The sequence below is a fragment of the Glandiceps talaboti genome, chromosome 15, assembly GCF_964340395.1.
Source record: "Glandiceps talaboti chromosome 15, keGlaTala1.1, whole genome shotgun sequence".
Lineage (NCBI taxonomy): Eukaryota > Metazoa > Hemichordata > Enteropneusta > Spengelidae > Glandiceps > Glandiceps talaboti.
In genome coordinates, this window is record NC_135563.1 from 8,719,403 (window position 1) to 8,745,569 (window position 26,167).

The window sequence follows — 26,167 nt, forward strand, 5'->3', positions numbered from 1 at the left end:
TTTTCGATTCACTAACGCTTTTGGAGCGCATTTAGGCGCTGATGTAGAAAACCAATTCATAATTTGATATTCTTTTATCATTGGGTCAACAAATCTAAGCTTAGGCAATCATTACAGACAAGTACATCTCAGTTATTCTTCTATTTCAGAAGATGCAATCGCACTCACAAATGGAATTAAAGATGATTATGTCAGACCTGGTGTTGGACTGACAAGTCATTCGGAAGCTGTAAAAATTGAACAGGACGATATCGCTGAAGAAGAAATGTTAATGGATGGATCCAAAGAGAACAATGAAGAAGGTGACGTGTTTGTACATACTCATTGCAATCATGTGATTATCAAATATGATGAAACCATGTTAGAAAAATGTTTGGAACAAATTTCATCAAAATTGTACGTTGGAGACCGTAGATTGGTGTAGAGTCTAAAACGTTCCAATAAATTTCACACTTGTGTCTATGTGCAATGGTATTAAATGTTTTCTTAATTTTATAAGAGGGAAAAAAGGAATACACGACAAAACCAAGTAGAAATAAAACACATATAAGGCTAATACAAACAACAAGAATCACTTACATGTCCGAAATAAGTAATAAGCGACACCATTCATCAATATGACTTGTTTACTAAGTATATTTACCAAGTATATTGGTATTAAACGTTAATGTTTACATGATGTGGGCTAGCTATGTAAGCTGTAAATTAGATTGCTTAAGTGAAATAATCAATCGACCAACCAACCAATCAACCAATCGATCAATCAGTGTGTCAGTCAATCAATCAATCAATCAATCAACCACTCAACTAATCAATGACTCAAGTAACCATCAACCAATCAACTCACTAATTAACTAACTAACCAACCAACCAACCAACCAACCAATATACCAACCATTCGATCAGTCTCCCAGTCAGTCAATAATTAATCAATTCATCAATATACGTTGATATATCCACATTATTTTATATACGTATGTATTTGTCCAACTACTACTTTTACTTCTACTTCCGCACTGTGTAAAAAACCAACACAGATTATCAACACACTGGTGTAACGCAGCCAGCGTTCATTACATCTCGCCACTATTCGGAAGGATCGGGGATATCGATGCTGCTGGTTAGGGCATATTTTAATTTATCTTTTGTTTTTTTAGAATTATCCGAGGAACAAGTTTACATATGTATTTATTAATATTTGTGTCCTTGTGACCCATACTCTTCTGTTGTTACAGGAAGGACAAGAAACAAGACAGCACAAGTACTAATGACGTCACTTCCTGTTATCCTGCTTTGCTTGTTCGTCAAACGCATCCAGTACTTGAGGCGGGATATCAAGATGGTTCTACTACAACTTCTGTTACCTGTTCTGTTCATAGCATCTGCACTTGCTTTGTCAGTTGTATCACTGGACCTTCAAAAGGTATCGTCCTCAGTTCTGCAGTCTTCCATATATAAGTCCGATGTAATATACGTGCCTTATGCGGACGAAAGGAAACTTCTACCTCCATTGAATATCACGGGATATGACAGAAATGATAGCACGATTGATAAATTGATTGAGACTTTATATTACCCAGCTGGTCTAGGAGCAACTTGTCTACTGTCATCACCATTCAACTCTACTTTAGATGGTTTACTACGTACAAACACTAGTATTGAATTAACTAGTAAGGACTTTAATCAAATGTGTCAGAAGACTGTACCAAAGTCCTTAAGAGTGGCTTTTCCTTACCGTGGCAAGGACACGCAAAACAATGAGCACATCCCAGGTAAACAATCATCTCTTTGACTATATAAAAATTTCTCCGATATGACAAATTGGTAATAAAAAAATCGGATTATTACCCTGAAAAGTTCTTCAATCGCTCCAAAATTTGCCATATGACAGTTTATTTCTGTGCTTTTGATTCTAAAATTGTGTCTTTTTCAAAAATTTGTACTGTGATCCCACATTGTTTACAATTGATTTTAACTGATAGATTTGAGCTTTTTTGAACAAAGTAACATTCGGACAAGTTTATATTCGAGGCACAGTCCAAGGATTCCGTAGTAATAAAAAGTTGAAATTGTGCAAAATTGAGGATGTCTATAGTGAAATAACGAATGCTATATATGTTTACTTCTAGTCAATCTGTCTGAGGGCGTATGCCGTTGTAAAGCAGACTCAACCGGTATGGAGTGCTCTGATGATGGAATTACAATACCTGTCCCTTCATATCAACTTATAAGTGGTGAAACTTTACAAAATGTGACTGGGAGGAATCTAACCCATTATTTCATGAAAACTATAAGAAAGTACATCCAGACAAGGTAACATGCATATTCATGTCACACTTAACAATGATACTCTTTCACCACTACAAAAATAATCTATGTTCGTAAACATACTCTCCCAACACTAACATGAAAAGTCGTTGTTCATAAGCGCAAAGCTCATCTCTAAATGATTGACTCGATTTGGTCAGGTCAGATCACTTCCTCTGACGATTAGTCGTTGATGACGCCACCATATTCCTCCACTCATCCCGAAATTCTGCACTTATTACTTTGAATACACCCCACCATCCTTTGGTTAGCCCCCATACTGCTGTCAGTCCTAATTTTCACTTGGTCACCCTCTCCTCCTGTTGCCCTCCACACTGTCATGCATAATTCTGCATGCCAATGACCCATGTCAGAACGTGACATGTCCGAATAATTTATGTTCTCCAGCTTTCTGATTGTTTTTTTCTATAGCTTAATTCATCACTTCAAATAACAAACTAGTTTTGGTCTTCATCAACTTCTTACTGCTCCAAATTCTGTTAAGTATTGCATGCATTACTGTCAGATAGTTAAGGGTACTAACATTTTCCAAGAATTGTCCATACACTTTAACTGCTATTTGCATTCATTTTCTTGTGCAGTTCTTGGCTTGGTGTCATCTCTTTACTTTTTCTAGCTGCTTATTTCCATGTCACACGTCCTAGCAATTGGCTGGGCCTTCTTATAAGTTCATCCAATTCTACAATCAAGCTTACGAAGTCGACATCATCATCGAATCGGAGGTTAGGGATGTTGTACCCCAACGGCTATTGCGCCATCATGAATGCATACAATTGAATTCATTTGTGTCCATATGTGCGAAACTCCAAATGTAAGGAATGAATTACAAATTGACCTTGAATATGGAGGTCAAGGACAACAATATGGAAGTGAACCTCCACACAGTCTTGTGACATTTACATTAACACATCCTACAATGGCCCGGTCTGCAATATTCCGACAAGTGCACACTTGGCATCCAGTTATACCTACGTAAAGCGATTCCACTTTGTACCACAGCAGAGTTCGTGTCAAGTGTAACAATATACAGTTTTAATTGGTGCATTGCCCTTCACATATTGAATACGATATCTAGATTTAATTCAACTCTAGATAATACTACTTCTTGAGCGAGTATTTCTCACATTAAGTTCAGTGGCCACTACACAGAACATTGGTTTTGTATATATGTGTCTTTGTATATACTTTCTCGTGTATTTGTTGGATAAATGAAAAGAAAATATTATAAAGATAACTATGTATACCCACACGATTTACCAACACCTTCGACAAATCTTATGGCATTCCAATATGAAATGAAACGTTCAATATTTAGAATTTTATGTTTGCTATCGAACACTTTATATATTGACTGTGCATTCGTGTCTCAATTGCATTTTTTTGACAGCAGGACTAGTATGGATTCTTCATTAGCTTCCAGTCTGTGTCGTCTGATTTTTTTAACAATTTCTTTCTTCAACATACAGGTATGGAGCTTTATCTTTCGTCGGCCAGAGATCTCCTGATTTGATGACAAATTTGAATTCATCATCCCTAATAAGAAGATTAACAACTACATATGCTGCTATTGTAAGTGTTGTATTTGTATTAGTGGACAGCATAATATTGGAAATATACCTGATATTATACCTGAAAATATACCTTTCTAGGGTTAATTTCTATGTCGTTGGTTGGAAAAAATTTCTGCCCAGGAGACTTGTTTCTACAGTCGTTTTATCTTTATATGTTAATACAAAATTTCCACTTATATTTTAGGCAGACGTTACATACTTACGATTCATTATATCTTGGTGGATTTAGATATAAAATTCCTGTCATGCTGTTTATGTTCTACCTTTATATTAAGGTATGGTACACCATTGATGGTCATAATAGCCCACCTTTGTATACCAATATGATGAACAATGTAATATTGAGAGCCAATGTGGACCCAGCAACTCATGGCAATCCTTCGGCGTATGGTATTACAGCTATCAACGAACCGAACTGGCTAAAACGGGATCGTGTTTACTCTTTCATGTAATGTATTCCTAAATTACTATTTGCTCTCGTTTCTCTTTACTCTGTTAGACTGGTGATAATAATCAGTTCTAATGTAGGATATGACGTGAAGGTGTTCTCACGCATACCAACACCACATCCAGTAGGATATTATATATACTTATTGCCAGGCTATAAGGGCACTGGTAAACGTCTATTTCCCAAGGCTTTTTATCATAAGACAATATCAAGACATTACATTCTCAGGTGCATTTTATTTTCAGTCAGTCAAGTCAGTTAAAAGACTTCCTTGCTACATGACTATTGCCCTGGGGGAAATAGAAACAGACTAATGCTTCACCCTATGCAAATTGAGGTCACTATCGGTCACTAGTCCATACCACGTGACATGATCTAAGCCAATCACGGAATGTTTTATTTAAAGAATTTCACCGTGTTATAACTTGTAATTATTTAATTATTAATTTCATACCTCGATGATTAAGACATTAATTAACATAATGTAGTTACCCCAGCGAATCGTATTAATCATCTAATTACTCAAGCACTCAGCCAATTGATCAGTTAGCCAGTTGGTTGGTCTATCGATCGATTTATTGATAAATCAATCAATAAATCAATCAATCAATCAATCAATCGATAATTCATTCTGCATCAACGTAGTTTGCATTCTCAGGTTATTATGAATTATAGTTTGAATTACATGCTAATGTTATCAAACCCAATATCATGACGATGCGTGACTAGAAATTGAAAAAATTTCACCAAATCTGTTTAAGTCATATTTTTTTTGCGTGATTCAATCTCCAGGAGACGGGGAGTGGAAATGCAGGTTACAATTTTTATACTGTTGGGTGCATCGTCTATTCCGTCCAGTGTTATTGTATTCCTAGTTTACGAAAGAGCCAGCAAAGCCAAACATTTGCATTTTATCAGTGGAGTCAGTCCTCTTATGTATTGGTTTTCAAATTATGTGTGGGATATGGTAAGTACTGGGATAGTATTACTTGAAGTATAATGATGTTGCGTCTAGAAAGTGGTAGAGCTCGAAATTCGATGATATACTGCCCATTTTATGACAGTGTTCACTGGCCCACTTTGATACAACGACACAGACACCACTAAGAAATTGCACATTCTACACTAACCATTTAAGCGTACCACAACTAGACGCAGACAAGCGGGCGTTAATGTTTTGATGTCTGCATTTGATGTCTGCATTAGGGCACATTGGTCGATTTCTCTTAGACATTATGTCGCATGAAACGGTGCAACGTGGTCATGCAATCTTGTTATCTCATCATCGTAAACCACAACCTCTTTTACGGTACCGCATATGCAGTTTCTTATTGGTTTCTATGTTATTGTATCAAACAGATTCACTGAACACTAACATGAAACGAGTGGTACAAATTGTCATCAAGATATACTTGGAATTAGGAACATGTATTTTCGGAAAGCCCAAATCCAGTACACAGTTGAAAAGCACTGACAAGAATTAAATAGATGTTTAAAATTACCTTGCATAGATTTATCAAGAGTCTGTGATTGACGTAGTTCAACAGTTAGACTACTATATATATATATAAGTTGGGCAGCACTTGGAAATGTGCATAACCCTACTATTTTAAATTTAAGGTTACTAGAGTACACCCGTTTTGATGTTACCGTTCGATGGCTTTGTTTGATACAATAATAATCATCACACACAGACCAGTAAGGAACTGTATACATGCTATACATCAAGACAGTAAGAATGAATGAATACATGTACAGTTTCTTGCGACACTAAGTCTAAATAAAATGATCTAATATGCCACCATCAAGACGTCAAATGCAGACATAAAAACATTGGTGCCCGTGTATCTGCGTCGAGTTGCAATACGTTACAAGTAAACAGTTCATTTCAAAATGCAGTAAGAAATTGCATCTTGCTCTTAAAGTGTAGAATGTGCAGTTTCGTATTGGTTTCTGAGTGGTTGTAGCAAAAAGAGCCAGTGAACGGTAACATGAAACGGGCAGTACAAGGCTATGTTGCAGTTGTTTTTCACTGAATTGACAGTAAACGATGTACAGGTTTAAACAGAGTCGATCTTAGGCACAGTAAATGTTTTTTAGCTGTATTTCGCTAACTGAATGGGTAAACCATTGCATGTTTACTCAATATACAAGTTTGTCATGGTTAATCATGTCTGGTCTGTTTGCTTTTCAGTTTGTTGTCCTAACTCCCATAGGTTGCTGTATTGGAATAATTATAATGCTTGAGGTTCCAGTATTTTCAATGCCCAATAACCTACCAGCTGTAGTCATACTTCTGATGCTTTATGGGTGAGTAAACCATTGTTGTCACCCTGTAGCTATTTAGTAAATTATTGAATATTGAATTCAACAGAAAAAAACGTTAGTTGATAAAAAAAAGTATCTTAACGTTTTGGTATTAGTAAAAAAATGCCAGCCGTGAAAGGATTGACAATTAGTGCGTCGTAATGTCAAACATAGGGCATCGTCGAGAATGATCTATAGAGCGACCACTCACCCACTCTTTTGTAGTGTTAGTAAGCCTCCACCATTTATGATGTAGGTAAATGCAAATCTTCAAACATTACTGACTAGAGTTGCAATTTCAGACGTAACTAGCGTTAATATGCTTTCCAGCATATTCCTAACAAAACGCATCGCCGAGTTCACCGAGACATTCTTTACTATCTCGCGTAGGAAAGTAGCAATAGAAGGGAGAAAATAACGATGGCAGTAGAAACAAAACTCATAATACACTGTTTTGAAAAATATAAAAAAAAATTCATTAGGACCAAGTTAAAAGAATACTGCAATGACATTTAAAACTAATTATATCAAACCATACATTTCGCAAGTGTTATGCAATACAAAATATGTAGTTTCGCCGAAATATTATATTTATAAGTGATAAATTGACATGGTCAGAATGAGTGGAGTAAATGGCTATACATTTAAAATGATTATGCAACCCAATACAATTCAGTGTTCATAATATTTTGCAGATGGTCTTCCATTCCAATGATGTACCCTATATCATTTCTATTCAATACACCGAGCAGTGCCTACGTTGCTTTATCAGTTCTTAATGTATGCGCTGGAATGATACCTACGACGGCAATGTTCTACCTTCAATATCTCCAAAATGATGACGTAGGTGGCAATATATTTCGAGAATATTGAATACACTGCTGAGAGACAGACATACAGACAGACAGACAGACAGACAGACAGACAGACAGACAGACAGACAGACAGACAGACATACATACATACATACATAAATACATACATACATACATACATACATACATACATACATACATACATACATACATACATACAAACAAACAGACAAACAGACGAGTAGGTGTGTTTTAAGTTATATGGGATAGAGGTACAAGTATATATATATATATATACATGTATATATATATATATATATATATATATATATATATATATATATATATATATATATATATATATATATATATATATATATATCATCATCATCATCATCATCATCATCATCATCATCATCATCATAAGTTTAAACACAAATGATAACTGGATGGTCTCAAGAAAACTGAACTCAAAGAGTGTCCAAAAGTCCTGACTAGCTTTCATCACATTAACAGAGATTAACAGGGCATCGTCACATAAGGAAATGGGAGAGAACAACAGTTATAAATCCAAAGGGAAATTTAGAGTGAGAAATGATGAGTACAAAGTTAGGAACGTTTGAAAAGACGGGGTATATCATATAACTAACTTAGTTTGTCCTTTTTTTCAATCATTATAGCTTTTTGAAACTGCTGAGGTACTCCATTACATATTCATGTTCATTCCCAACTATTGCCTAGGCCATGGACTTATACTGTTATCCTACCATGATTTGGTTAATGCTTTCTATGAACAAGCAGGTGAGATAAATGATTGTTGTATTAAGAGCTCCATCTCAACGTACTTAACTATTCACTGCTACGACTTTTACGTTATGGAACAATTTGTTGATATGACCCAGTGTATGATCACCTACAGTAACATTTTGCAATATATCGATTGGTAGTTTTTGATACAACATGAATGGACAATTTGAACGATGATGAATGAAAGCTCACCTGGTGCTAACGTTCGGTCTAAGTTAATTTGGAAGATGTACTTCTAGGGATATGAAATCTTTGCTAATAAATGGCTACCAATAAATACGGGAATCGCAACCAAATCTAATACCTGCCATATGTGCATAATGAACCACCGCCATCAAAATACAAATTTGTTCCTATATAAGTTTTAGCATGTATACAATGTGTGTATTTTTATTGAATTTAGACGGGTATGTCATCACAGCTACAGACTGTGCCACACTCTAGATTTTATGCGCTGGTCTACAATGTTCTCTAAAAAGTAAAAAGTCTCCTTTCAATTCGCTATTTTTTCTAAAACTCTGTTGTGTTTACTTTGCAGGACTTCATGACAAGATTGAGTATCCATACGAATTCCTCAAAGATATGTTTATTGTCATGGCAGTCGAGGGATTATTTTTCTTTGGTTTCACCGTTCTTTGTGACTACAGGCTCGACAACTGGTTATTTAGGTAAAAAAATACTAAACCCCAAAAATACAGTGAATATATACTTTATAACATGTCAAAACTATATATTATAATATATTATAATCATAATCTGATGACGATGTACGTACAACTCTAGTCATGTTGTCTGGCATCCGTTTTAATATTTCATTACATAAAAAGGTTGGTTTTTTCATAGATTATTTTTTTTCAAATATCATGTTTCTCATGAAGGCAGTCAGGTATTCTACGTTTGGATTGCAATATAGTCTTATTGTAATACTTACGAATATGTCACTACATTTCAGACAGTTCTTGTTTTTGTTTGTCAATATCTAGGAGATTCAAGTTTGGATCGCGCAGGATTCGAAGACATTCACTCATCTTCGAAGAGGAAGATGAAGATGTTGTACATGAGAGGGAGAGAGTATTGACAGGGTCAGATAATGATGATGTACTTCAACTCGTTAACTTTACAAAGGTAAAAACAGTACTCAAAGTTGTTAACTTTACAAAGGTAAAAACAGTACTCAAAGTCGTATGCATACCTTTATTGTGTACTAGTTCTTCAACACGGTAATGTCACCGAGCAGTAGTTTGTTAATTTCAAATTTCATACACCATGTTTAACGGAGTTTTTGCTCATTTAAAACACCTTAAAAAGTCTCAAAAGAAAAGGCGATATTCTATGTATGTGAATGCAATCACAATCTGTCATCACTTTTTAAAATCAAAGTTGAAATAGAAAAAGATACTGCGAAGACTGTCAAGGGTTCAATATTGGTTGATGATTATAACTACACCGCTAACATTCACTATTTCTTGACAGATATACAAAAGCCACAAAGTAAGGAGAGCAAAACGGAGAAAAAAGCAATTAACAGCTGTTGATAACATATGCCTTGGTGTACCACAGGGTCAGGTAAGAGTGTTGCAGGAATGTGAATACTTAGATGTCGCAAAACATATACAAGATCAAATCTGAACACAATTGCTAAATTCCCACCTTTCTTATCTTGATGAATGAAAGGATTTCTACTGCAGCAATATCCCTGTAATCATTCGTTGTAATCTTCTCTTTCAAAACGTTTATAACCCGACTGGCAGCCATTGGTAACTCGAAGCCCATTCAGGTGCTTCGTATTCAGATAACAAGGTCGATACCTCGTTGATTAGGATAGGAGACAGCATGTTCTTTTGATTGATGTAAACAGTGGACATGTGGTACAGAATTGTGTATTTTAAGGATGTGAGTTATTTTATGTTTCTTATTCACAGTGTTTTGGATTACTTGGTATCAATGGGTCAGGTAAAACAACACTCTTCCAGATGTTAACTGGTGATAAACGGATTACAAGTGGCGATGCGTACCTACATGGTCACAGGTAAATCAACTTCATGTATTATAATTAACAGACGCAGAACATCAATAGTGCGAGGATTTAATGGTGTTTCAAAAAACAATTGTTAGGGCATAGTCATGTGTATTAGGGCGTTGTCGCTCTTGTTTTTCCCCAACAGTTCTTTGAAGAAATGAAGTTTGGGCATTTTATTCGATACCAACGTTCGTTGGACATCCCTTTCGAACAGTTTATTAAACTTAATTACTAGTAGACGACAGAGTTCTTTTCATTTTAGTTATGTAGAATTTGACGTTTATGAATAAAAGCGAAATCTCGTGTGATCGCAAAATCTCGCACCATTGTGAAAATTATGTTTGTAAACTCCGCAATCAAGTGAGATTTCGCGGTCACATGAATTTCTTTTTCGATAAATCACGCACTCAATGATATAACATTGTCCGGCTAATTGATGTTGTCCATAAAAATAATGTAAAGTTATTTTCAACGAATAACGAAAGTCAATGGTACCATTAGAAAATCTTACGTTTTAATTGAAAAAAAAATCCAATTATATTTTCAGTATTTCCCGTGATATAAGGAAAGTCTATCAACACATTGGATACTGTCCACAATTCGATGCCTTATATGATAAACTAACTGGAAGAGAACATCTTATGTTATATGCTAAACTTCGAGGAGTACCGGCTGGGAGAAGACAAGAGGTAGGGCGACTGTATGTTTCAAGTTTGCCGACAACATTCAATATTTATCCATACAAATGTGTTATGTCATATACCTTCACAATAACGCCTTATTCATATTAGAGTTATTATATAGAAATCGGGAAAATATGTTTTCTATTAATGAAGTTCATATTTACTTATATTTTCAGGTGGTCCAGTCTTTATTGAAGTCAATTAACTTGCTTCAATATGGCGACAAGATTGTTAGTACTTACAGTGGAGGCAATAAACGTAAACTATCAACAGCAATTTCATTAGTTGGCGACCCATCAGTAATATTTATGGTAAGAAGATTACATAAACAATTCTGGGCCGACATATCACCTTCTAATGTATCCTTCTCAGTTACTTTGTCAAAATTAATCAAACAAAAAAGTGTGTGTAAAAAATACAGCACATTTTCATTTTTGAAAGACAAGTTCATAAAAGGTAATAACTTATAATGCATTTCAGATTTGTTCAAACAAAAGCATGATCACCAACTAATAAATCATATTTTCTTTGATTTCTGTCAACAAATAATAAAAAAGTGACAAAAAGTTGCGGAAAAAACCATCATTTAAGAGTTACACTGGAATACAGCAGCAAGATATTAATGTGGTAAAGTCATCTGCGTTCACCTAACAGGGTGATTGGGTAGTCCTTCTCAAAACTAATTTTGTCTAATCTCAACATACTACTAATCTTATTTTGTTGTTTCCTTATAAGGATGAACCTACAACTGGCATGGATCCCCAATCCAAACGCTTTGTATGGAGAATCATTCACAAAGTTGTTGAAAGTGGTACCTCAGTTATATTTACATCACACAGGTATTGAAAAAAAAACATCATTGTGTTAAATTTATCTTTGGTCACCGGATAAGTACGCTTTCATGAAAAAGATGTTACTATTTTTAAATAAGACTGATAATCGACTTGACAAATTGTTTATTATTTAATCACCGGAATTGTATACCATGCAATGAAAGTGGCACAAGTTTCTAGTCAACTTAAAATACTTACATAAAGTCCCCGATTACCCTAATCTAGTATAATGTTAATGTCGATAATGCTATGCATTATTTTCTTGCACTGTTAGCACAGTTGTATAAAACCGGATTTTCCTCGATAATTTAGTAAATGTATACTGTCCTACAATTATATATATATATATATATATATATATATATATATATATATATATATATATATATATATATATATATATATATATATATATATATATAACTATTACGCTCTGCCACTGCGGTATAGAGCACTGTCTTAGCAGATTGATACTCACCAAGTTATATATATATATATATATATATATATATATATATATATATATATATATATATATATATATATATATATATATATATATATATATATATATATATATATATATATATATATATATACCTGATACACAGATTTGAGTTCTGACAGTTGCAAGCCATGGTTAGCTATGCTTCAAGAGGTAGACTACAACAGGTATCTTTTAAATGAATGTAACAATCACAGCCAGCTACTGTATGATCCGAGGCTCGTTTGTATCGATTCATGCTAATGAATGTGAATGACGTTGTTCTTGTGTGATATTCTTTACTTGTTACTATAGCAAATACATAAATGAATACATATATAAACTAGTAGAACTGCAGGATTGCATACTGCATAATCATAATTGGGTTTCAGTATTTCTTCAGTTTTCAATGGTTATGTTTTCGTTTTCGAAGAGAATGCACGTTTATGTCTAATCTGAAAAAAAAACAAGTTTTCGTAAAGTAAAATTCGAATTTCCTTCCTTTTTCACCTCTTTCAGCATGGAAGAATGTGAGAATCTCTGCAGTCGTCTTGCCATCATGGTGAATGGACAGTTTAAATGTATTGGTAGTATACAACATCTCAAGTCTAAATTTGGAGATGGTTACACAATCACAGTTATACTTAATAAAAATCAACCAAAGGAACAACAAGTTGGGTCATTCTTCAAGCGTGTATTCCCTGAGAGTGTAATAAAGGTAAGTTTTTACATTAACATATTTCATGCATGACATGAAATAAGTGTGAATGGTTTTCAATATTTCAATATTCAGTTTTGAAATGTTGTACTTTGTGAAAGTGTATCTTTTACTTTCCCTTCACACATAGTAGATAATAGAAAATATTGAATCAAAATAAGTTTTTTTTCTTTTCATATTGTTTTTGTTCTGGGAATTGCTTCCAGCGATTTTCTTTTTCATATTTTTATGTAGACAAAAGCACACTTGAACACAATCACAGCTACAGAAATCCATTCAGGTTTGGGACTATGTTACAGGAATATGTTGCATGCTCCGTTATGTCGCTATGAAACTGTCAGGGCATTCCCAGTCTGTCCACTGGTTATCCTACAGTCAACCATGTTCGGCAACATAGCACCTGTACATGTGGGCTTCGTGTGACTAATCGCTCCCAACTGTTCGACTCATTACTCCTGGAGTTCCCCCTCCCAATAACTGTTACAATAGGTCTTAATAATACCTTTTTGTGTACTTTCAGTAAGATATGAAATCCATGTTCCATTTCGCAGATCTCCATGTTCAAACATTATTCAGTAATTTTACCGATTGAATATATACTCACAGAACATCTTGACATGACTTATTTGGTAAATGGTTTCATGATATGGTTTACATTATTCCTACATATTCGGACGATAAGGTTATCTTTACAAATGTTCTTGATATTATAGGATACCCATTGCAATGTGATGTCGTTTGAAGTAAAATCAATATCATTGAGTGAAATCTTCTCAACGTTAGAAGAAATGCGAGAGACTTTGGAAATTGAAGATTATTCTGTTAGACAGACCTCATTAGATGATGTAAGAGCTTTATTTTTTAACGTTTTACGTTGATTATGCGAACAACTTAACACTCAAGTAAAGCTATTCGATACTGCACCACATTTGAGCTCAATAAACTTGATCACAGTTTCTACTTCTTGAATACTGTAATATGAAACTTTAAGGTTGAGTTCCCCTTTCTGACATATTTTATACATGTATTTTACTCAGAAGATTAATAGATAATACCCTTAAATTTAACAGTTATCATTATATATTCAATTGCACTTTGCTGACCTTTGACCTCAGTCACGGTTTTCTGTCAGTTTATATTTTACTAAATTTGAACATTTTCTTACCACACGACCATTGTTTTTCGGTCTTTGAAGTTATATGTCTTCACCGACCTATATATTGGAAATAATTCAAATGTGTTACGTTGTAAATTTACAGGTCTTTATTAACTTCGCCAAGAAACAGCAAAAGCCGTTATTGGTATCAACGAACTCTGAAGATGACGACACCGCTGAATGGCAGTCTGAGAACACACATGAAGTTGATAGCTCTGTACTCGGTACAATACCATATCTGGAAAGTACAACTCTGTAATTGAGTCAAGTGTAGATTTAATCAGGGCCATTATACCATGCACGAACCATTCAAAACTGTAATTATACTCTGGTCGTTCTATGTCACCACAACGCGTGTCTGTGTCACTAAAACGCATGTCTACGTCACTGGTTTTGCTGTGTCAAAACGTTCACAATTTCCATTCCTTTCACCAATTATTCTTTGATATTACTGGCGCTGGTATAATTATGTTATGCCGGAAAATACTCATGACCTAAGGGTTGTCACTACTCGTCTATCAACTCGTAGTGAGAAAGACCCCTTAGTCCACTCGTATTGTCCCTTTCTGAACGAAGAAAAATATTGGAGTATAACATTTAATTATACAAAGCTTTGCAGGAATCGTGTTTTATTCTGAATGATTAGAAAGTGGTTGGTTTTTTTTCGTTTTTTTTTTTTGTTTTTTTTTTTGTTTTTTTTTGGGGGGGGGTTACATATATTTCGCCAAAGTACTACTTGTGTTGAATCAGCATTTGCAAGTTTAACTAAAATTTCTCGGATAGAAATCTAGTTTGTAAAAAATACACGATGTCATATTTAGGATTTTTTCACTTTTATTCCTTTTTATGTCACCTCTTCGCAGGTTCATGAAATGATTTGCTTGACGAGGCTGTGAAAATTTACATTTCAGTCTGACTTCCTGTCCCCCCTAATTGGTTTAAATGTATATTTTTTATTACCTTTGTTATCTTTTTGTGTGTGTAAGCGTTTTCTTCATCTCGATCTCCAAATGATTGTTTACCAAACATGTCAGAATACTGTATTAGACCATGAGAATTGAAGTGGTCGGTGTGTGCTTTACGTTTTGCATTGTCATAGATAATACCGTCTGCATATTACCCTGGAAGAATGTAGTTTTAGTTTCACTATGTATTTGTAAGCAATATTTACACTCTTTTGTATAGGTTTATACCCATTTGAACCTCTTATCACTGTGAGTAGTGATCTTAGTATGAAAAAAGATGCAGCTGCAGGTGAAATATTTCCATTTACAATTTCACACTTGTATACATTTTCAAGAATTTAACAAACACGACAACACACTGATACCATGGCTCTTGACAAAGATGATATGAAGCATATCTGCCTTCGAATGATTTGCTTAAAGTTTATTTCGAGCCTGAGGTCGTAAGCCGTGTAACCCACAAGGCCAATACTTTGTCTATTATATTGAAATGTTCAATTGGTAGAGTTTAGTTCAGCTTCACTTTAAAGTACCCAGGGCATACCCATTTTATTTTTGGTCAATGGTAGTGCTGTGTTAGATATATATGTTAATAGTATATTGACGAACAAGAACAATTGTTTCCGTTACCCAGACACCTCCACCGGCCCGATAGAGTCTGAGACATTACATCATCAATGATTGTAACGCAAGATGGCGACTGTTACTAGACTCAGAGTTTCTGAGTTGATGAAAATGATTCATAATTTTCATTTTCATTACTTTCATAAATAATTCTCTAAATTATGTGTATATAATTTGTGTAATAAATAGTCTTTGATAAGAGATTAACCAAAACACTCTTAGCAAGAGCTGTACCATGTGAGTTTACTACAGAGGACATGATACTATGGGTCAGCCTCTTTGCACGGCCATCTTGTATAGATTATTCTTCAAGACTGTCTGGGGCCGACGGAAGTCAGAGGATTTTGGGTATCCAAAATGACAAGAACAGTTGATGTGCTGGGAACCAGAACTTGCCCAATATAGGTTCGCTAAAATACTGTCTACCACCAGATACGTAGCAGTTTGACATTGTACGAATGGACATAGAAACACTTTTGTGTCGTCTAGTCTATAAATATAGTGCTTATCAATCTTGCACTAGATAAACATGCTCAGTGTTAAGTTTTTTGTCTTCTTATCATTTTATGAGTAATTCCGTGCTCAAAAATTGCAGCATTAGCTATTTTGGTATGTTTAATGATATTTCGTCCGTGTTATGGGATTATATGCATCTGCATGCCTCCCTGTGGTTTCGGTGCTTGCATTTTACTCTATGCGGGAGAGGCCGAAAAGTATCTCCAATGTTCTTTTGGATTAATGAAGATCATTACTATTACCATTATATTATTGAAGGACTGAAATTAATTACAACTTCTTAGTGTGACTTTGGTAAGCTGTTAAATTGATCATCGCATTGCAAAAACCAGTTTTGGTACACTGTGAGTGTTTGTTTAGTGAATCAATTTAATTAGATTTGTACTTAATCGTTCGTTTACAGTTTGTGTGTCAATTTGTAATACAATTTACTAGACAAGTATCATCTTGTACTAATCTCGATTTAAGAGAAAATAAATAAAAAATATTTACGATTATCTACAATCGGCCAAACCTTTCATTGTTGTCGCACGTACCTATCTCCAACAAATGCGAGCCTTCTCTTTTTCCTAATCATTGGCAGTACGTCAACGCTTTGCTCGTGCGTCATTCGAGAATCATGTCCGCCAGCAGACGGAGCAAAGCGTCCCCTGCCAAAATCAATGCTGAGATTGTTGAATGAGATCAGTGAACATAGCGTTGCTTGTTTCCGAGAATAAGTGTAAAGCAGGCCTCTTTTAAGGTACATTAATATTTGCATAACTTTGTTTTGGAGAGGTTGCGCAATGTAGAATTGGTGAAAGTGAATTTTCCAGATCCCCAAGCATAAAGGAATGCAGAGCAGATAACAATAGCCTCACCATTAATTGTTCCCCTTGAAGACCAAAATCGCAAGCAAGGAAGTAATGGTTTTAATTGTTCTGGTCTCTCAAAATTGTGATATTCAATCAAAAGTGATGTTGCCTATTTTAAAGTGGCTATATGTGGATTGGGTATTTATTGTGGATTTGTAATTAATAAAACAATTTTATCATGACATCCTACTTGAAAAATCAATGTGAAAAAACATTATGCCAAGTTCTTGTTTGTAACTTAATAAATTGCAATAGACCATTAATTGTGTAAAATCTGTTACTGTACGTACGTACGTACGTACGTACGTACGTACAATAACCAACTTTAAAAAAATATTTTTTTAGCTTTTCGTAATGCAGTGAGTTACAAAACACAGACTTGGTCTATATTGTTTCACATTGATTTTTCAAGTAGGACGCCATGGTAAAATTGTTTTATAAATTAAAAATCCAAAATAAATACCCACACCTCATCCATATGTTTTTTTCATATGTGAGTGTTTAGTTCAGGGTTTCCATTGTTTTCCAAATGGTCTCTGTGTTGTTTATTTCTTCCTATCAGATGTACAGCCAATACAGATTGAAAGAACAGTTTTATGTTGTCTTTTCAAGTTGATGTCGGTTTCCTCATCCACTATTTCTTGCGAGACTTCACGATTTTCGCGATTGTATTATTTTTCTCGAATAGGTAAAAAAAAGTTTAGGGTCGGCGTGAAAAAACTACGTGGAGTTGGGCAACCGGAACAAACAACTTTTTTATTTCGCCTCATCAAACGAAGTATCGATAATTTTATTCAAATCGCTATGATTAAAGTCCCCAAACTGTTACCTACAAAACCAATTATAGAGGGGTTGATATTAGAACATCGCTTTGCTACAAAAATGACTACCCCCCCCCCCCCCTCAATTCAAACAGTGAATTAGTAGTTGTACTCCTTTTCCCATAAGTGGAACATATACTAGCCGACTTGGCCAGTCTTCAATTCAATTTGTCGGTCTCATGCTATGGAACAAAATACCCAACGATATCAGAAATATCCCCAACAGGGCTAGGTTTAAATCAAAATATAAGCACTGGATTCTAAGTACATATTAAGGTTATTAGTTATTTGTGTTTTCATTATGCTCCAATTTACATGTACATTTCGTTTTTCTGTTTTCTTATTAATGCAAACAATTGTTGTTAGTTGTTTTCTGACTATGTAATCAGTGTTAATTAGAGCAACTACAGTCACAACATTTTTTATGTATGCAATTCGATGCTTTTGAAATTGAGTGGCTAGACTCGATTAGTTTTCCGAAAACTATTTTCTAGTCTCTCACCCACAACTTGAAATCATTTTCCTTTTGGATGTTATCATTTATTTCTTTTCTGTATGTTTATTTCTTGTGGGGAATAAATTTCAATTCAATTCAATTCAATAAGTGAGCCTAGTTTATTGGGGAAACTAAAACTTCAAAATGAGAAATGAGGTGTACAATCCGTTATTTACTACGATTTGTAACAGTAACAGATTGTATAGGTAAGACTAGAGAAGTACTGAGAATTGTACTGTGCTTTGAAGTTTCTCTATCCTTCAGCTGAAAGACAATCATGCTGTTCAAAAGATGTACCTAAAAGCGATAATCAAGAATTGATATCGTGCACGATGCAAATCTGCACCATCTGGCGTTTGCATCGATATAGATGTACATGATTGATCCTTAAGTTGAGGTCAAACAGAAAGTTTGCAGGGCTTCAAATGTAGAAACATATGGTGATATCTGAAGGTTATCTTCTTGAAGAAAAAGGGAGGGATCATGCGCGAAAGTACTCTTTACGGCAAGAGAGACACTACTGTCCTCTTCCACCGCAGCACATCAGTAGTCAGATCTCACGTCGGATCACGTTGCTTCTAATAAGAAAGTGTCTTTAGAAGATATGCATTTTTTCAATGAGGTTTGAGAACACGAGGAATGAAGTTCTGCGGTTTGGTTACGTTGTTCATTTCGACGAAATTTCACGCGCTTATTTGCCTGGAATCAAACACTTTTCCGAATCAAGGTTTGTAGTTCGTAATTTTAGTTCAAGTACCCAAATGAAAATATAATACTGTTTCAAGAGATTGAAACTTCTCTCTTGCTATACATCTGAATATGCAAGGAAGCTTAATGAGAACAACAGGAAAAACAATAAAATGTTGAAGTTTGTTTCATGGGAGTAAGGTTTTTTATGGGCGTATATATTCAAATTTCAAAGCGAAATGTAAATTGAATATTTGATGTAAAACACAATATTGATTGATAACTGTTCATTAATAACACTCAAGTAAAGCAAATTCATCAGGTGTCGCAACCAGTCATATTGATTACAGCAAACACTCATAAATGTATTTGACCGTTCATTTCAACTATTGTAGAAATTGTAACGTCCACTTGTCAATAGTTATTTGCATCCGAAATACAGAAGATTTGTAGACCGAAATTGCGACAGCAATTTTATTTCTGTAAATAGCACATCTAACAGACGGGATTGGGAACGGGCAGGACAGAGTCCCTCTCCAAGCTTAAAGCTCCCCAAGTGTGTGTCACAAAATACTCCAATATCTAAATGAGGGTGCAGTGGGCAAGGCGTATTTTTGTACTTTATGATCGGGCCACTTATTTTTTGTAAAGCGTGAAACGTTGCAATGAAGTATGTAAAATCGTAATTCGGTGGTCGGCGTACTGTTAATCAACTGTTTATTTCGAAACGTGAGTACGTAGTAGGAATTTCTTTTCTTGTAAACGAGCACAATGTACCAGTCTAGTATGTAATACAAATTAGTCTTTGAGAACTACATGAAAACTCGTCTGTAAAATGGTGAAAATATCTAAGTTAAACTTTACAGTTGTGTGTGCTTTTATTTCAACACAAAGACCGCTTACCTGACATATGTACTTGCTTCAGTTCTCTTCTTTATTACCCTAGGATCACCATGCATGGTATCACCCGATGTTAGGGACGAATGTACAACATCTCTTGAGGGAATACCACCTGGACCTTTGTCATGTAAGATGCACAACTGCTGTTGGTATCCTGAAAAGGGCAAATGTTACAAGATGTCAAATATTCGTAAGTAAATAGACAACACCATAGTGGTCTGTGATGCCAGTCACCCTTGTTTTATAACTTTCTATATTTTAGCCGTCAACGGGCACAGCCCGGAGGGGTCTATAGGATTGACCACCGTCCTTCCGTTCGTCTGTGGTCAGATGTGTCTCAAACACCCATGACTCAATTTCAACAAAAGCATGCACAAATGTCGAACATTATATGGTGCATATATACGTCACTTAATATTAATTAATGATCTTTTTTTTGGCAAAATGTTAATTAGCCATGTTTGTGATAAAAATACAAAATTTACCTCTTTTGATCTCTAAACGTTTGGTACATAAAGGCACCATTCACATATCTACCCCATATATTGATAGTAAAGTTTCCAAAGGGACCTTTACTTCGACTCTGGCCAACGTGTTCAACGTCAAATACATGTATTTGAAAATTGTCTTTCTACTACAACGCAAGAAGTTGAACTTTGACCTTCAAGGTTAAATAGCAAATTGTTGGATAATCGTATTGCTACTTTTTATCGTCTGGCTCATAAAACTGTACATTTTTCGTATAGCTAAAACTATCTGACCAACAGAGCTACATTTTATCGTCTGTCTTAAAAAAAACTACTGACAGTACTACATTTTATCGTCTGCGTCAACACTAATCTTACCAAACAGTGCTACATTGTATCGTCTAGCTCTATAAAATCGTAGACGAGTTTGTTAAATAAATATGGATCAACCCCAACTACAGTGTGACGACCAAAGAACTTGGAAACCAGGTCTTGAAAGGAATGGATGAGCCCCCATCGTTATTGCAATTAGGAAATCGTACATTTTTATGGTAATATTCTTAATTGTTGTTTGTTTGTTTGTTTTCAGCTATCTACAACATTGCATTGAAAACCCAGTTGATAGGAGGTGCTATCCGAAATACTCCATCAATGATTGATGGTCGAGTTGTTACTCAAGACAAATATATTGGCATGGAAACGCGAGGTTCCACACCCCTACCGCTCAAGGAGGATGGCTTTGTGACTCGCAATAGCGAGTCCGAGTACACACAATGGACCGCATTTGTACACTTTGGAACATGTTTTTCGGAAGAGGTATACATCCCAATCTTGATGATCATATTTCTTGACAAAATAGTGGTCCATAGTTATAGTCTGTTGATTTATAGTGAACAGTGTAAGTAATTTTCGTAAATTGATTTTAAGCATGTGCATTGAAGATGTAAAATATATGTTTCGTAACAGATGTTCAGTTCAATATCGTGTTTTAGACCACTCATAATGTGTATGCAAATTAGCGTAATATATGCAAGAACGTCGTAAAAATGTGGGCGAGATTTCATAGTATACTATCTGTAAATACTTAGCTGTGATGTGATTAAAGGAAAAAACGACAAATTTTGTCAAATCATATGCAAATTCGGATGATTATTATGCACAATGCCCAAATAACCAATAATACATAGTCTCTGTAACTAACTCTCTCACTGACGGAGGGGGGGGGGGAGGTTGTGCTTCGAGATCCCCCAAACGGCGAGTCTGGTAAAACATAATTCAAACTCGTCGAGGTCGACCGCACTGGATCTCACTCCTGGGTTCCTTCGCAACAGGTTAGTACGTATCAAGCGATCAAGGCATCACAATTAGGGTGCTCAAGCCGAGTTTACGAAAACGCACAAACATATAAGCAAACAAACAAATAAACAAACGAACGAACAAACAAACAAGCGACCTATCGGTCAGAATAGCTCCGCTGTTTTTTTTTTTAATTTTATTTTTTATTTTGGTGACACGTAGAAGTGGTTCAGTTCTTCAGCTCTTCACTATGCAGTTTTGTTTTAGCGATGCAATAAAGTGGTTAGTGGTTCATATGATGTCTCACTGTAAAACACATTTTACACAGAAGTTGGTAATGTATTGTACTTTTATACCATAGTCACCATTTTATAACAAAAATCTACTGTTATGAAAAATTGCACAAAATCTCAGAAAAAAAATGACTGGGAAATGCACACAAGAAAAAGAAAAAAAAAGATGATTTTGAGGTTGGCTATAAATAATTCCATTGTCTTACAGCTTTAACCCTGGGAAATTTTAATGATGAATGAAATAAACTAGGGATCTAAAATAATTTTGAGGCAATTTGAATTTCAATTTTCTAACAAATTTACCAAGTCAACAACATTCAACTTGTACAAGTTGAGTAGATATATATAGGGAAGAAATGTATTAATCGCCATCTTAGTTTCCGGACGGCGACAATCCCCGCCAAGTACCAGAAAGAGAGTCATTCTGGCAGCCATACGTTACAGTGGTAACACTCGTTCATGTTCTATTACCTTTCATAAAGAAAACACAACGAAATGGTTGAAGTGATCTTTTTTTTTTAAATTTCTTTTCATCACAACAACAAAATCTGCGTGATCAAAAGTGTTGTAAACTAAACCAGAAAGAATTATCGGACTGGCTAAACTTCCCGATGAACTGGAGTAAGGTCCAAGTCCAAGTAAGCCTCGATAGTACGTGAGAAAATCGTCTCAAACTAGCGATACAACTTTCAAAATATAACTTGACATGTCTTCATTTGTTAGATTTATACAAATCAAGACGCGTTTTCACTCGAAAACAACAATTCTGTGAATAATGACACTCTGAACGCAGCGATTTCTCGGACGATGTTACCACTGTAACGTATGGCTGACAACGACATGCTTCCGGGTTAGTCCCTCGTGCATCCGGGTACCTGGGGTTGTCGCCGTACGGAAACTAAGAAAGATGGAATTTACAGTGTTTCTTGTGACCGGCGCGGCGCCTGTCAGCAGACTCGGCCATTTTTTTCATCATTCCATTGTATTTAAACCTTGTACTTGACATTTCGCAATATTTATAATTCTCAACAAAATACCTCAACATGCCTCACTTCGCTCGTACTCAAAGCAGCCCCTCGGCCCTCGCGGTATGATCACTGATGACATGACGAGAGAACCTTTTCGGATTTACATGTAAAACGGGGAAAGATACGCAAAACATAATGCAAAGTCTGAAGCCAAATTAAAGTTGTGATTATTTTAATTATTTTTACTTGCCAAATATTTGCATTTTGGAAATGGCAAGACACGTTCATGTCGTTTAACTTTACATGTGAACTGTCGGCCAATAAACAAAATTTGGTTGATTCACAGTCCGCAGTTAGACTGCTCTTGCATAACTTCAACCGCATGCCTTCCTTACGCAAGTTGTCTTAATTCTGGTTCACTGTCACTCCAAATTGCACGACAATATAGAATTAACCACAAGTTACATGTTATCTGAAAACATCACATTTTTATAGTGGGTCTGAAGTGAGATTTTAGTGAGTACCAAGAACGTCTTGTGTTGTTGCTAGACTGTAAGATACGTCGTGACGTTTCGCCCTCATCGGCCTCCTCTCACACTGTAAGATACGTCGTGACGTTTCGCCCTCATCGGCCTCCTCTCACACTGTAAGATACGTCGTGACGTTTCGCCCTCATCGGCCTCCTCTCACACGACTGTACTACTCTGCACTAGTATGTCGGACACTTCAAAAGATTTGGGCCCCGCCCTGAACTAGCAATTAGAAGGTCGTGCAGAGGTCGTCATGTAGATTAGAAATCAAATATGTAGAATAACTTGTACGTCAGGCGATAAGAGCGAATGTTGCCATGGTAATATATGTCAATCACTCCGTCGGCGACATCCGCTCTGGGATTTGACTTGCATAACCACCGATACTACCACCACGTAAATAAACACACACACATGTGTAGGCCAATATACATTACCAATAATGACCAATAAAACTAGTTTGAAACTCTCCTAAAATAACGTACTTGTACTTCAAATTTTCATGTTCAGTTTTGAAATAAATGTAACAGAGTCATGGATGACGGTAAAACGCCAACGAAGTCCACGATCGCCACATTCAAACTTACGTGTACGGAGTGTGCCGTCTGTGGTGTACAATTACACCCTATAAAAAGGCGATCCGTGTTTCCTACAGAAGATCGTTTCAGGTCCTATTTACGTGACTTATTTTGTGTCCCGTTACGAAAAGAAGATCATGAACGTGCTGGGGTTTGCAAGTTGTGTTTCGACCACGTGAAACGAGAGGCGAAATAACAAGAATTATAGAACCTGGTTGACCCTTGATTAAATCGATGACTTTGGGTGCTAGGTAATATATGATCGACTTCCCGTAACCAGTCGGTAGTATCGCGAACACGTCTCTTCCAGTGCAAAAAACCTCCAGACATTCTCTCTGCTTCTCTTTCAACACTATTCCAAATTCATGGGAAGACTTCGTAATGGCATTCACGACAGACATTTTGCTGGTAACTCAACGTACTTTGCTAAATGCTTTAATAGGTCAAACTGAGAACGTAATCGAGTATACATTACATTGTTTACACATGATAAGATACAAGACGGTTGTGGGCGGAATGTATGCTGATATCGGTGACGCAAATTTTGATTACGTCGCCAGTGAAATTAAAATAAATTAACATCAAAGAGTCATTTGACGGCCTCTAATCGTGTGCATGACTGTGATTGGCCGCAACCAGTTCTGGTTGGAAACGCTGGGAAGAGTGCAGTTCGATACAGACGTGTTAGGGGTTGGCCGATGGTTAAGGGCGCCCCGTCACGGCGTACCTTACAGACTAGGCCGATGGTTGAGGGCGCCCCGTCACGGCGTACCTTACAGACTAGTGTTGTTGCTTGCTGTGGAAAATCGCCCGGTCACATGAGGTCAGCTTCAGCTTCTGGTCGAATCAGGATAGAGTATGCAAATAAGGACGTTGCGGACTGGCTGATTATGTAGAAGGGTGCAGAATTTGGATTTGAAGTTTACAACCCTGTTTCGAATAAACGCTTGTCACTTCATGCATTTGGGCGCCCAATGCGTAGAATTATGACTATAGCACATATTACATTGCTTGTTTGACGTCAATAGTGTCTTTTGAAAAGTGGCAGTTTACTTAAAGTCTCGTCGAATGATTTCCAATATGGCGTCGGTCATTATCCTCATTAACATATTCATTTTTTTTTCAAATTACAAAAAAAAAATCATAAAAAATAAAAATGAAGATGTGCTGACTTGAAATTAACAAACCTGAGTAAGCTACCCCCTGCGCATCAACACATCAGATATCAAAACAATTTGACAATAAGTTTTCACGGAGATGATGAAAATGACATTTTATGAAAAAAAATCATAAAAAATTGAAAATGGCACAGATCAACTTGGCATGAACAAATCTGAATAGCCTCCCCCCCAGGGAACATGCACACCAAATATCTAAGAATACTGACTGTCACTTCCGGAGAAAATAATGAAAATATAAAAGTTTGACGGACACCTATGATTCACTCTACTCTCTATACTCTATACAACCTATACCTAAAGCTACGCTTTCAGCTTTCGCTGACAGCGGAGCTAACAAACAAACAAACAAACAAACAAACAAACAAACAACCGAACGGACAAACGAACAAACAAACAAAAATTAATACTGACAAACAACAATAGAGTAATTGCAAATCAGTGTTCAATTTAACAATGTTTCTCTGCAAGAATTACTGTATGTTTTCCTATGTGCGAAATGGTCACAATTGTACATACCCCACAAGGAATGTGACTGATCCCTACACCACGTGCGAGCATTATATTTTTCAAGTCGTCAAATAATTGCCAATTTTGACTGATCAGTAAAAATCCGTCGTTGCTAGAAAAAACATGCTTGGAACTCGCGTATTTACCAGGCTCAATTGACATCAAAATTAGCAATTTTGTTTGTTTGTTTGTTTGTTACTTTTTTTCGTAAACATAACTAACTAAGCCTGAGCACCCTGTGATTTATACGTCAACTGCAAACCACGAGTTACTTAGTGAATGTTCAAAAATGCAAATTCATTTCAAAATAAAAT

General features: G+C 35.7%; 1 protein-coding gene across 1 annotated transcript in view; it reads left to right on the plus strand.

The window, feature by feature from the left end:
* Positions 1 to 16,680, plus strand: part of LOC144446179 (ATP-binding cassette sub-family A member 2-like) — a 39,573-nt gene extending 22,893 nt beyond the window's left edge. Inside the window, exons 21-39 of the mRNA XM_078135933.1 lie at positions 150 to 302; positions 1,236 to 1,772; positions 2,130 to 2,313; positions 3,795 to 3,897; positions 4,175 to 4,347; positions 5,140 to 5,314; positions 6,542 to 6,657; positions 7,350 to 7,497; positions 8,150 to 8,270; positions 8,815 to 8,944; positions 9,260 to 9,401; positions 9,750 to 9,842; positions 10,199 to 10,305; positions 10,844 to 10,985; positions 11,156 to 11,290; positions 11,715 to 11,818; positions 12,816 to 13,014; positions 13,728 to 13,859; positions 14,274 to 16,680. Of these exons, the coding sequence (XP_077992059.1) occupies positions 150 to 302; positions 1,236 to 1,772; positions 2,130 to 2,313; positions 3,795 to 3,897; positions 4,175 to 4,347; positions 5,140 to 5,314; positions 6,542 to 6,657; positions 7,350 to 7,497; positions 8,150 to 8,270; positions 8,815 to 8,944; positions 9,260 to 9,401; positions 9,750 to 9,842; positions 10,199 to 10,305; positions 10,844 to 10,985; positions 11,156 to 11,290; positions 11,715 to 11,818; positions 12,816 to 13,014; positions 13,728 to 13,859; positions 14,274 to 14,429 (3,050 nt within the window). The 3' untranslated portion in view covers positions 14,430 to 16,680. The remainder of the gene's footprint in view (positions 1 to 149; positions 303 to 1,235; positions 1,773 to 2,129; positions 2,314 to 3,794; positions 3,898 to 4,174; positions 4,348 to 5,139; positions 5,315 to 6,541; positions 6,658 to 7,349; positions 7,498 to 8,149; positions 8,271 to 8,814; positions 8,945 to 9,259; positions 9,402 to 9,749; positions 9,843 to 10,198; positions 10,306 to 10,843; positions 10,986 to 11,155; positions 11,291 to 11,714; positions 11,819 to 12,815; positions 13,015 to 13,727; positions 13,860 to 14,273) is intronic.
* The last annotated feature ends 9,487 nt before the right edge of the window (positions 16,681 to 26,167 follow it).